General features: G+C 41.8%; 1 protein-coding gene across 4 annotated transcripts in view; it reads right to left on the bottom strand.

The window, feature by feature from the left end:
- The window catches only part of Atp2c1 (ATPase secretory pathway Ca2+ transporting 1), an 88,592-nt gene that overhangs the window by 12,145 nt on the left and 62,764 nt on the right, over nt 1–13,683 (bottom strand). For all 4 annotated transcript variants that reach the window (XM_070005398.1, XM_070005395.1, XM_070005397.1 and 1 more), the window contains 7 exons: nt 13,285–13,380; nt 13,107–13,196; nt 10,005–10,109; nt 8,578–8,734; nt 5,379–5,549; nt 4,492–4,589; nt 811–861 (listed from right to left, as the gene is read on the bottom strand). In XM_070005398.1, the coding sequence (XP_069861499.1) occupies nt 811–861; nt 4,492–4,589; nt 5,379–5,549; nt 8,578–8,734; nt 10,005–10,109; nt 13,107–13,196; nt 13,285–13,380 (768 nt within the window). The remainder of the gene's footprint in view (nt 1–810; nt 862–4,491; nt 4,590–5,378; nt 5,550–8,577; nt 8,735–10,004; nt 10,110–13,106; nt 13,197–13,284; nt 13,381–13,683) is intronic.

Here is a 13,683-nt window from a genome sequence, read left to right as displayed (position 1 = left end):
ATGCTCTCAATTTTTTCTATACATTATTAAAACCAAAAAATAATACAGATCGCCCTTTTTTTGTTCAATAAACTTAAATGAAGGGCTTAATCAGATAAAGCTTAGAAGACATTGTTACTACTATGCCATCCATGAACGGGAACACTCTATATAATGTAAAATGTCACCTAATGATACATTTCTGTATCGTATCCTCATTGCTGAGTAACAGACGGCTATATTTCACTATATAATCTAAATTACCATACCTTTTAAATACTGTTCACACACTCATACAACTTTTTTGTTGCATTTATTCTGGTTCTAGTTACTGAATTTGCACTGAGATGATTTGGACCCCAACAAGAACATATTTCTAAGTCAGGCACCAGTGGCTCATGCCTGTAATCCTAGCTAACAGAGGCTGAGATCTGAAGATCATGGTTCAATGCCAGCCCAGACAGGAAAGTCCGTGAGACTCTAATCTCCAATTAGCCACCAGAAAACTGGAAGTGGTACTGTGGCTCAAGTGGTAGAGTACTTGCCTTGAGCTGAAGAGCTGAGGGACAGCACCCAGGCCCTGTGTTCAAGCCCCAGGACAAAAAAAAAAAAAAAAAAAAAAAAAAGAACCTTTTTCTATACTTTTTAATCACTCCTACATCTCCTTATGGTAACTAAATTCTCTATTAGATTTCTATGTCAAGCTCTTTAAAAAAAATTTGCTTGTTTTGATTTTACTACACTGACTGTAACACTCTATCCATATTCCTTCAAATACAAACCAACGAAGCAGCATTCTGTGTGAAACAATTTTGAATTCTGGACACTTACTTTAATAATTTTCATCTTGTGCCTCGGACTAGCTCTGTAAAATACTGCGACCTGTAAACACATAGGACACAATTAAAAACGTTAACGTCAGAATAACCCATGCTTTTGTAGCTAATGATATTTTACTGACCAGCTTAAACTGTATTTAATCCAGCACAGAAATGAATAAGCATCAATGCCTTATATTTACCTAGACACTCATTGGATATAGTCATTTCGGCCTTTACCAAAGGAAAGGTTGGATTTATCATAGCAAATACATCATTTAAACCAGAAGCTCAATTTGTACCACTGGGTATTGTTGCAGTGGTCCAGAGATGGAAAAGGGAAAAGTTTCCAGCATTTGTGCCTTCCTTGAAGTGGGGCAAAACGAAAGCTTCCTTGCCCTCTGTTCTGCCTTCACGGAGATGAAGAGCAGCCGCCTCTCTATGTCTGTAGGGCATCTGCCATTTTGCTTCTTCACTTTTACATAAGGTAATTCATTACTGCCCTTTCTATTGTAGGACCAAAACATACTCCTCCAACAGTATTTTTTTTTTTTTTTTTTTGCCAGTTCTGGAGCTTGAACTCAGGGCCTGGGCACTGTCTCCGAGTTTCTTTAGCTCAAGGCTAGCACTCTACCACTTGAGCCACTGCTCCAGTGCTAGTCTTTTCTGTGTATGTGGCACTGAGGAATGGAACCCAGGGGCTTCATGCATATGAGGCAAGCACGCTACCACTAAGCCACATCCCCAGCCCCTTCTCCAACTGTATTTAGTCTCTTTTTCTGACACTGTTTGTTTTGGGGTCCTAAAGACCTTTTACTGTGCCCTGTATCTACCAGAAACAAGCTAAGTGAAAATTGTAATTATTCAGAAATTAATCATGAAATATATGGCACTGAAATTATACCTGGATTATACCAAATATAAATAAAAGGCCAATTACAAATGCTGGCATTAAACTGAGTAAATTTTTTCTTTATTCCATGTAATTTGGGATTTTGTTTTTATCAATACTGGGGCTTAAACACAAGGCCTCAGAGTTCTGAGGTATATACTTCAGCCATGCTCCTATCGCTTTAGTAATTTACCAAGGAGGGATTTGAGATTTTCCTCGGGCCTGTCTCAATCTATAATCCTCCTAACCTGTGTTACCTAGTAGGTGGGATGACAGCATGTTTGATGAGATGGGGGATCTCAGTAACGTTTTGCCCAGGGTGACCCTTGATCCTCTGGATCTCAACCTCCTAAGGAGCTAAAACTACAGGTGTAAACCACTGCATCTGGCTCATAATTTAATTTTTGATCCTACCCAATCACTTCTTTATAACTGCTGTTGTGTTACCAAAATGGACAAGCCACTAACTGTTGGGCTTGTAAAGTCTTATTTCTTTTATGTAACAGCAAATTACTTAGCATGCATCTTGTATAGCTATCACTTTGATGTACGATTTTAGCATTTCAAAGCTTTTGATAGCACCTTGAAAATAAGAACTGCTCTGAGACCAAGTAGCTCTCAATGACAAGCAGAGCAATCAGCTGGCCTTTTATGTATGGGACACAGCACCTCGTGGAGTAAAATTTGTTCTTAAAGCATCAGCACGAACAAGTCAACCCTACTGAGTTAAAAACACTGAAATTTAATAATCATAAAATGAAAGCCTAAAGATACCAGATTCAAAACAAACATGCATGAGAAATTAATAAAATTATTCTGATGTCAACAATTTTAATATGTCCTGTGTTTAGCAGGTTGCAGTACTTTATAGAATATGAAATTAAAAATATTGGCCAAGAAGAACCAGAAATGGAGCTGTAGCTCAAGTGGTAGAGCGTTAGCCTTGAGCACAAAAGCTCAAGGACAAGTGCCCAGGCCCATAATTCAAGCCCTAAGGGGAGTTCAGTTATTTCTACTCTTAACTTTTAAAAGTGATGGAGGATGAATAGAAAATAATGATAAAGGCCAAGTGTCTGTGGTTTACTCCTATAATCCTAGCTACTCAAACTGAGATCTGGAGGATCACAGTAAGAAGCCAATCTAGACAGAAAAGTCCTTGAGGCTTTATCTAAAATAACCACCTGCAAAAAGCTAGCCTGGAGGTAAGCTTCAAGTAATAGAACACCAGCATAGGGGGCTGGGAAGGTGGCTCAGAGGTAAAGTGCTTGCCTTGCATGCCAGAGGCCCTGGGTTCAATTCCTCAGCACCACATAAGCAAAAAGCAAAAAAAAAAAAAATAATAAAAGAAAGAAGGGGAGTGGAGGGGAGAGGGGAACAGGGGAGGGAGAGGGAAAAACTATGAAATAAATACTTAAAATAAAACTTAAAAGTGTAAAATTTTTATATAAGGCACACAGGAAAAAAATCTCTGTGACTGGGTTAGGCAAAGCTCTTGGATAAAAGACAGAATAAACCATACTTCAGCAAATTAACAACTTTTACTCCATGGAAGACAAATGTGATGACAACCTAGGCTATACAGTAAGACTCTGCCGAAAAATAGAAAGTTAAAACGTACAGGACACACACATACAGAGCGTGCGTGGAAGATAAATTAGGAGAGGAATTCAACAGAGATGCAAGGCCAATGTGCATCTGATCATATAAAATAATACTTATCCAAATGAACTCTAGGGAATGGAAACAGGAGGATTTTTTTTCGTCGTTGCTGTTTTTGTTTCCTTTGACTTGTTTGATCATTTGTCTGTCTTAAGGAGAGTAAAGGGGGTCACAGATATGGAGGGGAAAAGAGTGAATAAATGCTTCAGTGGTACTCACTAGATACTATGTGGAACAATACAACTTGTGGGTGGGAACGGGAGGGAAAAACTGGGAGAGAGCAAGGGAAGGGATGACATCCAAAGAGAAGTATACTCTTTACCGGACATATAACAGTAGCCCCTCTGCACATGACCTTTATAACAATAAAAAAAATTAAAACCCTACAGGACAAAGGATAAGGGACTACAAAGTATAGTAATGACGTCTCTAGCTTTAATTTTTTTTTTGGGGGGGGGGGGCGGGTCCGGTTGTGGGGCCTGAACTCTGGGCCTGGGTGCTGTCTCTCAGCTCTTCAGCTCAAGGCTAGCGCTCTACCACTTGAGCCACAGTGCCACTTCCGGCTTTTATCTTTTTGCTTATGTGGTGCTGAGGAATCGAACCCATGCCTCAGGCATGGAAGGCAAGTGCTCTACCACTGAGCCACCTTCCCAGCCCTCTAGCTTTAATTTATAAATACAAGTGCTGTTAATGTCCATAGTACTTTCCTTAAAGGAAATGTAGTTTTTGCTGAAGTTAATGGCTGTGGAAAAATACTCCTTCCTGGGGCTGGGAAGGTGGCTCCGTGGTACAGTGCTTGCCTTATACTCATGAGGCACTGGGTTCGATTCCTCAGTACCACATAAGCAGAAAAAGCTGGAAGTAGCGCTGTGGCTCAAGTGGTATAGTGCTAGCTAGCCTTCAGCTGAAGAGCTGATGGACAGGGCCCAGGCCCAGAAGTTCAGGCCCCATGACCGACACTTCCCTCCCTGGCCCCCCCCATTTATTCCTTTCTTATGATAGCAAACACTCAATAATAAGGCTATTTCAGTGGAACTGCTTTTGAGAATTTAAACCAGTAAATGTGGCAGTGAACAGTTTATAGAACAGTAGTAAGGGTTCAATCTGAGAACAAAGCTCTAAGTAGCTCGGTTACATGGCTACCTTTGGCACAATCTGTGAGAGCTGCTGAACCTCCATGGCATCAATTTCTTCTCCTGAGACCGACTGGGAAGTTTTAGAATACAATCCCAAGCGACTGGCTAAAGCAGAGAGAGAGAGAAAAAAAAATTAGCCAAATTAGTTTTGCTTCATGGATTTAGTCAACACTACTCTTAGTTAATAATGACTTTTAACTCTTTTTAAGAACAAAAAGTCTATTAAAAAAGAAAAATCACAAGGAGTTGGGAATGTGGCTTAGTGGTAGGGTGCTTGCCTACCATGCATGAAGTTCTGGGTTCGACTCCTCAGTCCCACATAAACAGAAAAAGTTGGAAGTGGCACTGTAGCTCAAGTGGTAGAGTGCTAGCCTTGAGCACAGAGAGGCTCAGAGATAGTACCCAGGCCCTGAGTTCAAGCCCCTGACCCCCACCCCCAACCCCCAGGCCAAAAATTAGAAAATAAAAATCATAAAACATACTATCAGTCACACAAAATTATTTGAATTTATCCTAAGTCCTGACTTCGGTTTTTGTTTAAATTTAAGAAATTTCACTATTTAATCCAGTAAAATCTAAGAATTAAAAGAAGCCCAATCAGGTTAAGTATAGCTTACAACTGATGGGAATATGAGGTGACAATCAATTATCTTTCTGTGAATAAAGTGATTTCATAAAGACTTGGTTATAACTTCTCAATATTCTTTAAAAAAAAAACTATAATCGGCTTTCCCACAATTTTATATAAAGTCTGGGCAAAAAAAAAAAAGTGCATCAATTGTAATCATACAGCCTCAACATGACATAAGCATACATGGTGCCCAGGGTTCACCAAAGTGCACTGCGGCATTTCAAGGAAAACTACTAAGAACAAAAGGAAGCAGCTAGCTATACCGATTGCAACTGCAGTCTCCTGTGAGTCTCCAGTGATCATTTTTATCGACACTCCTGAGGCAATGAGTGTTGTAACGGCTTCCTTCACACCAGTTCTAGGAGGATCGATGATTCCCACCAAGCCAAGGAATGTCAGCTGACCCAGCTCAGGACCAGAAGCCAAAGCAAGAACTTAGGAAACAATAACAGAATCCCAACCAGAAAACGTGAGTCACAAAACATTAGAATTTAGCTGACAATCATTTTAGACTAACTGAATTCATTTGTAGCTATTAAACAATCTTTAAAATTCAAAAGTTACTATATGCTAGGACATTACAATTTAATGGGTCTAGATATGGAGTTGCTTTAAGCTATTAAAAATGAAAAGGAATAAAACTAAAGAACTGTTAAACAGAAAAGGCAAGAGAGAGAGAATGAAGATCTTTTTTTCTTTGTTCTTTTGCCAGTCCTGGAGCTTGCACTCAGGACCTGGGCGCCTCCCTGAGCCTCTTTGTGCTCAAGGCTAGCATTCTACTACTTTTTTTCTTTTTCTTTTTTTTTTTTTTTTTTGGGGGGGTGGTCCAGTTGTGGGCCTGAACTCTGGGTGCTGTCCCTCAGCTCTTCACCTCAAGGCTAGCGCTCTACAACTTGAGCCACAGCACCACTATTGGCTTTTTTTTCCCTGCATATGTGGTACTGAGGAATAGAACCAACCCAGGGCCTCATGCATGCAAGGCAAGTGCTCTACCATTGAGCCACCTTCCCAGCCCAGCATTCTACTTTGAACCATAGCACCACTTCCACTTTTAAGTGGTTAATTGGAGATAAGAGTCTCATGGACTTTCCTTCCGGGGCTGGATTTGAATCACGATCCTCAGAATCTCAGCCTTCTGAGTAGCCTTCTGAGTAGGCGTGAGCCACTGGCACCTGGCTGAAGATGGTTTTTATAAACCAATTTCTTGCAGCTGCTTTCCACAAAAACTACTGCAACTTTGTTAAACACAACCAACTGTTTAGAGTTCATCAACCTTTACTAAGTCAATTTTAAGCAGACAGGCCTTTGAAGGCAACACCAAATATCTTTATCTTTCCATTTCATAGGTCTCCAAGGAAAATTCAACAGCATGGAGGGAAAGCTGTATTAATTATACACAGCCTATAATTTCAAACATGGCAAACTGTGGAAGACAAGGGTTGTCTAACAGTGGTTAGAAGATCATCAGTACCAAGTAAGTTTGAATTCTTTCATTCTCTCCTTAACATTAACAGGCATTTCTTATAACCTTTGTTCTGTGAGACTATATAATGCATGGGCACCGGTAGCTCATGCCTGTCATCCTAGCTAATGAGAAGACCGAGATCTGAGGATTGTGGCTCAAAAATCAACCTAGGCAGGAAAGTCTGTGAGATTCTTATCTCTAATTAATTACCAAAAACTGGAAGTGGTGCTGTGGCTCAAGTGGAAGAGCATTTGTCTTGAGCTGAAAACCTGAGGGACAGTGTCTGTAAGGTCCACTCCTAGATGGTGAGCAGACCCCACCCTCCTCACAGCAAAGTCTTCACCCAGTACCTGTGTTAGCTAGGCAACTGGCACACCTGGAAGAGGTCACATCTGCATCAGCTGAGGTCACATCTGAATTTGATGTGGCCACACCTTTCTCCGCCCATACCCTAGATAAGGCCTAGCCCAGGCCCAGACGCTCTCTTTCCCAGCTCTCTCTTTCTCACCTCTATTTCCCAGCTCTTTCCCAGCTCTCTCTTCTCTTTTCTAGCTCTTTCTCAGCTCTTTTCCAGCTCTTTCTCAGCTCTTTCCCAGGCCTTTCCCAGCCACGTGGAGGGCCAACGTGGCCTGGTGCCAGCCAGAACAATAAATAAACCTACCCCTTACCTGAATACCACGTGTGTGGTGCTGTTCTTACTCGCCTACCTCTTTTTAAAAACCTAACAGTGTCCAAGCCCAGAGTTCAAGCCCCACGACCGACAACAACAACAACAAAAAGAGTTTATAATACTGGACACCATCATATCATTATTTATGGTTTCCTGTTACCTTTGGACAGTAAGACATCAGAAAATCCTGTCCATTTCCGTGTGTCATTTAGCTTACTCTCAGAATTCTGCAACCTCTCGTAATCTCCCTTATGAACCAGAGGGATGAACCACACTAACCCTAAGTACCTCATGGTGAGACTGAAAAGTTCCAGAGAGATCTAAGGAAGTATTTATTCTTATTCAAGCAGACGATATAGAGAAATGGAAAACCAAGGTCAGAGGCAAGTAACTTCTGTTTTTCCATTGTAAGAGTGATCTACCTAACTATTTACGTAGATGCGGGACCCTAAGGCTTTCACTGGGAAGGAAAAGCTGTCTGACAGTCCTTGGTGCTAGGAAAGAGACTGGTACAGAAGGGAAGGGAAGGGGAATCGCAGAAAGGGTGGGACAAAGGGTGAACCAAGACAACAGTGATACTCACTAGACACTATGTTGGAAATGAACTATACAACTTGGGGGCACAGGGGTCAGGGGGGAAAAAGTGGGAGAAAATGAAGGAGGGGAGTAACACTGTCCAGAAAGAAATGTAGTCACTACCTTACTTATGTAACTGTAATCTCTCTGTACATCACCTTTACAATAAAAATTTTAATTTAAAAAAAAAAAAAAGGGTTGGGAAGGTGGCTTAGTGGTAGAGTGCTTGCTCAGCACGCACGGAAGCCCTGGGTTTGATTAATCCCTCAGTACCACAGTCGGAAGTAATGCCATGGCTCAAGTGGTAGAGTCCAAGCCTTGAGCTAAAGAAGCTCAGGAACAGCAACCAGGCCCTCAGTTCAAACCTTAGGACTAGAGAAAAAAAAAAAAAACAAACAGCAACTCTTCCAATTTCTTTGGAGACTGACTTCATACAGTCTACCTATGCCAGTAACTACTTAGAAGGGAAGAGCCAGCTGTGTACTCCTGCCGCTCCGTCCTGCACATGGTAGCCCTGGGAGAGAGGGCCTGGTGTGCTCTGCCTGGGCTGGTGTTGACCCTGGATCCCCTGATCTCAGCCTCCTGCGTAACTACGATCAGCTCCCAGCTTGGACTTTCCATCTTTTAGGTGCTAGTGAGGAGGGTTCTATGAGGCCCGGAGCAGAATCGGATGGCTTGGCTGTGAAGTACGGACTCCTCTGCAGTTAGAACGAAACTTTCCATTACGAGAATGACACTGAGATGGGCTTACCTCTGAGTCCTGCTGAGCCCATGCGTACCTTCTCTTGTTGGTACAGCTCTCTCTGCTGCTGGGTAAGTGCCAAGTTCTGCCCTTTGCTGAGGTATGTAGTGCAGTACTTAATCACCTGTTCATAGGCACCCTTCATAAAACAAACCTCTGGTCTGTCCTAAGAAGAAAAAAAATAGACCAAATACAAGTGTCATTTAACTTGGATACAAAACAAGTGACGTGTGTTTTTCCTAATCCCTAGGGCAGTTTTGCTCATGCCTAATTTTCCAAGTGGCACTTGAACTCTGAAGATTTAAAAACTCACTGGGGGGTGGGGGAGAGCACGTGCCAAGGGGCAAAACAAACGAAACAGCTCATGGGAGAGCTTTCTCTCTTCTTCTACAGAAAACAGAATCTGCTCTACATGTTTGCAGACATTGAGGGCAGCACTATACCAAGCCTCAAATGAAATGCTCGTGAAATCTGGGACAAGGCTCTTTAGAACGCAACAGGGAAAGGAAAGAGATGCAATATTAACCTGTAGACAATCGTTTGAGCTCTTTATTAGTTATTGTTTATATATCTATGTTTACCTACTCACTTGCAATCCTATTAAATTCTCATAACCATCCTGTAGTTGAAGGCATTGCCAGGTATTTTTTTCTTTTAAGCATAGCAGAATATTCAGCTCTGTATGTATAAGGCCTCCTTGGGTTCAATTCCCAGTTCACAAAAACAAAAAATAACACTCAAAACTATTAATGAAAACCTAAAGCCCCTATCCAATCCCTGGTAAGTATGGACTAAAATTCTATTTGTGTTTTCCCCATAGCTTCGATGATGTCTAGTCACTGGTTGAGATGAAGTCTCATGAACTTTTTCCCCCCAGGCTGACCCTGAACCTTGATCCTCTGACCTCTGCTCCCAAGTGACTAGGATTACAATTGTGAGCCACTGCATCCAGCCTAATCTATGTATGAAAGCACAACTTGGTAATAGTAACTCTGAATAATTATATACTGTAGACAACAGAACTCTCTACACTAGCTATAAAAATTTGGAAAGCACCCAAAAAACACAGTGATTGCTTAGTACATGTCATTTTTGCCAGTTTGTAATTCTACATGTATTTGGGAACCACTCTTCTACAAAACAGTATGATTTTGTTTGTTCTTAAGGTAGGACATGCCGGGCGCTGGTGACTCACACCTGTCATCCTGACTACTCTCAGGAGGCTGAGATCTGAGGATTGCAGTTCAAAGCCAGCCTGGGCAGGAAAGTCTATGAGACTCTTATCTCTACTAAACGAGAGAGAGGAGGGAGAGGAGAGAGAGGAGACAGAGGAAACAGAGGAGACAGAGGAGATAGAGGAGGCAGAGAAGAAAAAGAGAAAGAGAAAGAAAAAGAGAAAGAAAAAGAGAGAAAAAGAGAAAGAAAAAGAGAGATACCTGCTGAGTTCGATGCACACACTTAACAGCCATCCACTTTTGCTCAGAACTAAAAGGGTATTCAGCTTTTCTGATATAATCTTGTTGAAGTCCATCCAGACCCATCTATAAGGCAAAAATAAAGTAAGTTAATCCTATCTAATATGTGCTGATTTTCTTTTCCTTTAACAAGTAACAAAGTCATGGTGGATAGCTTATCTGGTTAAGAGGTGCCTGGATTATTTTCAAACAATGGAGAAATAACAGCCATGTCCCATCTATATCTACTGCATTTCCCTGCACAGCAGCGTACCTCTTCAACAGGAGAGCCTGGGAGTGTGTAGATACAGAAGTGGACTGTGTGTTCACCAGGCCTTCACTGTTGACTATATATTAATCTTTCTACCAGCTCAAATTCTAAAAGGAAGCAAGATAGAAATAAAGGTGCGGGCTGGGAAGGTGGCTCAGTGGTAAGAGCACTTGCCTTGCATGCCTGAGGCCCTGGGTTCGATTCCTCAGCACCACATAAGTAAAAAGAAAATAAAAGCCGGAAGTGGGGCTGTGGCTCAAGTGGTAGAGCGCGAGCCTTGAGCTGAAGAGCTGAGGGACTGGGGCTGGGAAGGTGGCTCAGTGGTAGAGCGCTTGCCTTGCATGCCTGAAGCCCTGGGTTCAATTCCTCAACACCACATAAGCAAATAGAAAAAGCCAGAAGTGGCATTGTGGCTCAAGTGGTAGAGTGCTAGCCTTGAGTTGAAGAGCTGAGGGACAGCACAGAGTTCAGGCCCGACTGGACCAAAAAAAAAAAAAAGAAATAAAGGTGCTCCTGACCGACACTGAGTATGATGTTTTATAACCAATAAAACCTTCAGGTTCAACCCCTCTCTCCATGGGGCCTCAAATCTGTCTTGCAACAAGCCTGGTCTTCCCCCTCCACTGCTTTATCTACTGGCAAGAACCAATGTCACAGTGCTGGCTCTCCATCCCAATGCCCTTTGTAGCTTTTTCCAAATATCCAAGATACTTTTAAGCGACTCCCAATTCCACAGGTGAGTGCTTTTTGTTTGCTACTGTAGTGTTTCGGCTCTCTCTAGCATTTGAGGGTCTTGTGGAAATCCCTCGATGCAGCCTAGTGAGCCATCTTCCTTTCTACTCAGCTATCTTTCGTGTCATCCACATTAGTTAACATGTGAGCCAAAATCCAGTCTATGCTTATCCCTATATGCTTTCATTCCAGATCTTTCCATCAGCTTGACCCCCCTTCCCCTTCTGAGCCCTAGAAGCCCTCCTCCTAGCTCTGAATTTACACTGTGCTTACACAGGGCTCAAGGTGTTGGATGTAACTGAGTCTACTTTCATTTATTTAAAAAATATCAGTATTTAACTCCACTCTAAAATGACCTCATATAAGGTGGTTTTGCACTTCACCTCTTCAAGAAGCTAAAACTTTGTTAAGCATGATACAGGAAATAGTCGGTCTCCGAGTCACTCTTTTGCGTATCTTTTTGGTTACCTTTTTGTGGGGTAAAGGGAGGAGTTCTGGGATGTTTAAAATCCACACCTTGTGCTTCCTATGCAAGTATGCTTCCCCTTATGTCCCATCACTTTTTGCTTTATTCATTTTTTTTGCCAGTCCTGGGACTTGAACTCAGGGCCTAGGTGCTGTCCCTGAGCTTCCTTTGCCCAAAGCTAGCACTCTACCACTTGAGCCATAGCGCCACTTCCAGCTTTTTCTGTGAAAGTGGCACTGAGGACTCAAACCCAGGGATTCATGCATGCTGGGCAAGCACTCTACCAGCAAGCCACATTCTCAACACTTTAGTTTAAGAAAAGGTCTCATGTTTTAGCCCAGGGCCAACCTTACACGGTGATTCTCCTACTTGTTTCCTAGTTAGCTGCGATCAGTTGTGCACCACAATGTCCAATCCCTTGAGTATCCTTTAAAACACTATACTGAGCCAGGCATAATTCGTGTCAATAATCACATCTACCCAAGAAGCTGTTAGGAGCATCACGGTTTGAGGCTAGCTTAGACAAAAGGTAACAAGACCTTATTTCAAGAACAAGCCAAGCATGTTGGCTACTTGGGAAGCAGATGTAGAGGGATCATGGCTCAAGGCCAGTCTGAGCAAAAGTTAGTAATACCTATCTCAAATACAAACCAGACATGGTAATGCACACATATAATTCAAGCAAGGCCAGAAGTAAAGGCAATAAATTAATAGGCTGAAAGCACAAGACTCTATCTCAACAACAAACTAAAAGCAGAAGGACTTGAGGGCATGGCTCAAGTAGTCGTGTTTGCCTACCACGCACAACAAATCCCTGTGTTCAGTCCCCAGCAGCCTCCTCTGCTTCCCCAAAAAAGAGGTTGTATGTTTTCGTTACAAGGAGACCAAATGATTACCAAAAAAAAAAAGTGTTCTATAGAAGAAACAAATATCCTATCATCAGGCTTGATGTTGAACACAGAGTTAGTGTATTTGCCTAGCCTGTAAAAATCCTGGGTTTGAGTCTCAGAATCATGAAAATAAGCGAGTGAATGAATAAATAAGTGAATTTGCTTACTTTATCCAATTTAATACTACAATAATCTGCAATTCTATATTGGTTCCCATTTCCAGTAACCTCATTTAGAAGTACCCTGCTTCACAAGTCTCATGCTTTCTCAAACTACGGAGAACAGCATTCCCACCAACACACAGGATAATTTGCATTCATTTTTAGACACGGCTACAGGAAAAGGGAAGACAGAAATTATCTTTACATGGGAATAATGCAGAATGTTGCCTTTTAATCACATAAAAGTTAACATTTACCAGCAACTGGACATAATGATAAAGCTTTTCACAGACAGACCTCAATATTAAAGAATATAATTTCCTAAAAGAACAAATCCATCCCTGGTCATGACTCTATTCCATGCGTTTAAGGAAGAAGGTTATACTGAAAAGTCATATGCTCTGTATTTACGGAAATCAAACTGGTCCCCAAAAGGCAATAAACACAATGAAATGTGAATCTTCTCCTCTAGATACCTAAAAAAAAAAAACAGTTAAACTAAATTCATTGGCCTTACGTTCTGTTATCAGGGGATGTTTCATATGTCAAAGAAATCATACATACCTTCATTGCCAGAGCAATTAAGGCTCCTTCGGTTGGCTTTCCCATGAGAGTGTTGTTCCTAATTACAGCATCATTGCACACACAGCCGGCCTAAGAGAAATGCATACACTCTATGAACCTAACACTGAATCTTAAATCATGACCACGAAAGTTACCTTCTTGGAGAATAAAATCCTACCTCAACAATTCTGCTAACAGCTGGGTTATAGAATCCATGAACAACGTCACCATCGACAATCACTTCCCCAAACTGATTGTAGCCAACTCCAGTAACCTATAAAACAGGAAATGGGGGTGACAGTACAAATATTAGACAGAGGAGCCACATACTCCCCTGCACTGTGCTCATTCACTTCACTTTCTACAACCTGACATTGGTAGAGAAGGTATTTAGCCGTGAAAAGTATCTGAAAGAATATTTGGTGGCTGGGAATGTGGCTTAGTTGTAGAGTGCTTGCCTAGCATGCTTGAAGCCCTAGGTTCGATTCCTCAGTACCACACATACAGAAAAAGCCGTAAGTGACACTGTGGCTTAAGTGGTAGAATGCTAGACTTGAGCACAGATAGGCTCAGGGAC

This window comes from Dipodomys merriami, unplaced genomic scaffold (assembly GCF_024711535.1).
Source record: "Dipodomys merriami isolate MVZ:Mamm:240054 unplaced genomic scaffold, mDipMer1.0.p SCAF_68, whole genome shotgun sequence".
NCBI lineage: Eukaryota > Metazoa > Chordata > Mammalia > Rodentia > Heteromyidae > Dipodomys > Dipodomys merriami.
This window is presented reverse-complemented; position numbering and strand designations above follow the sequence as displayed.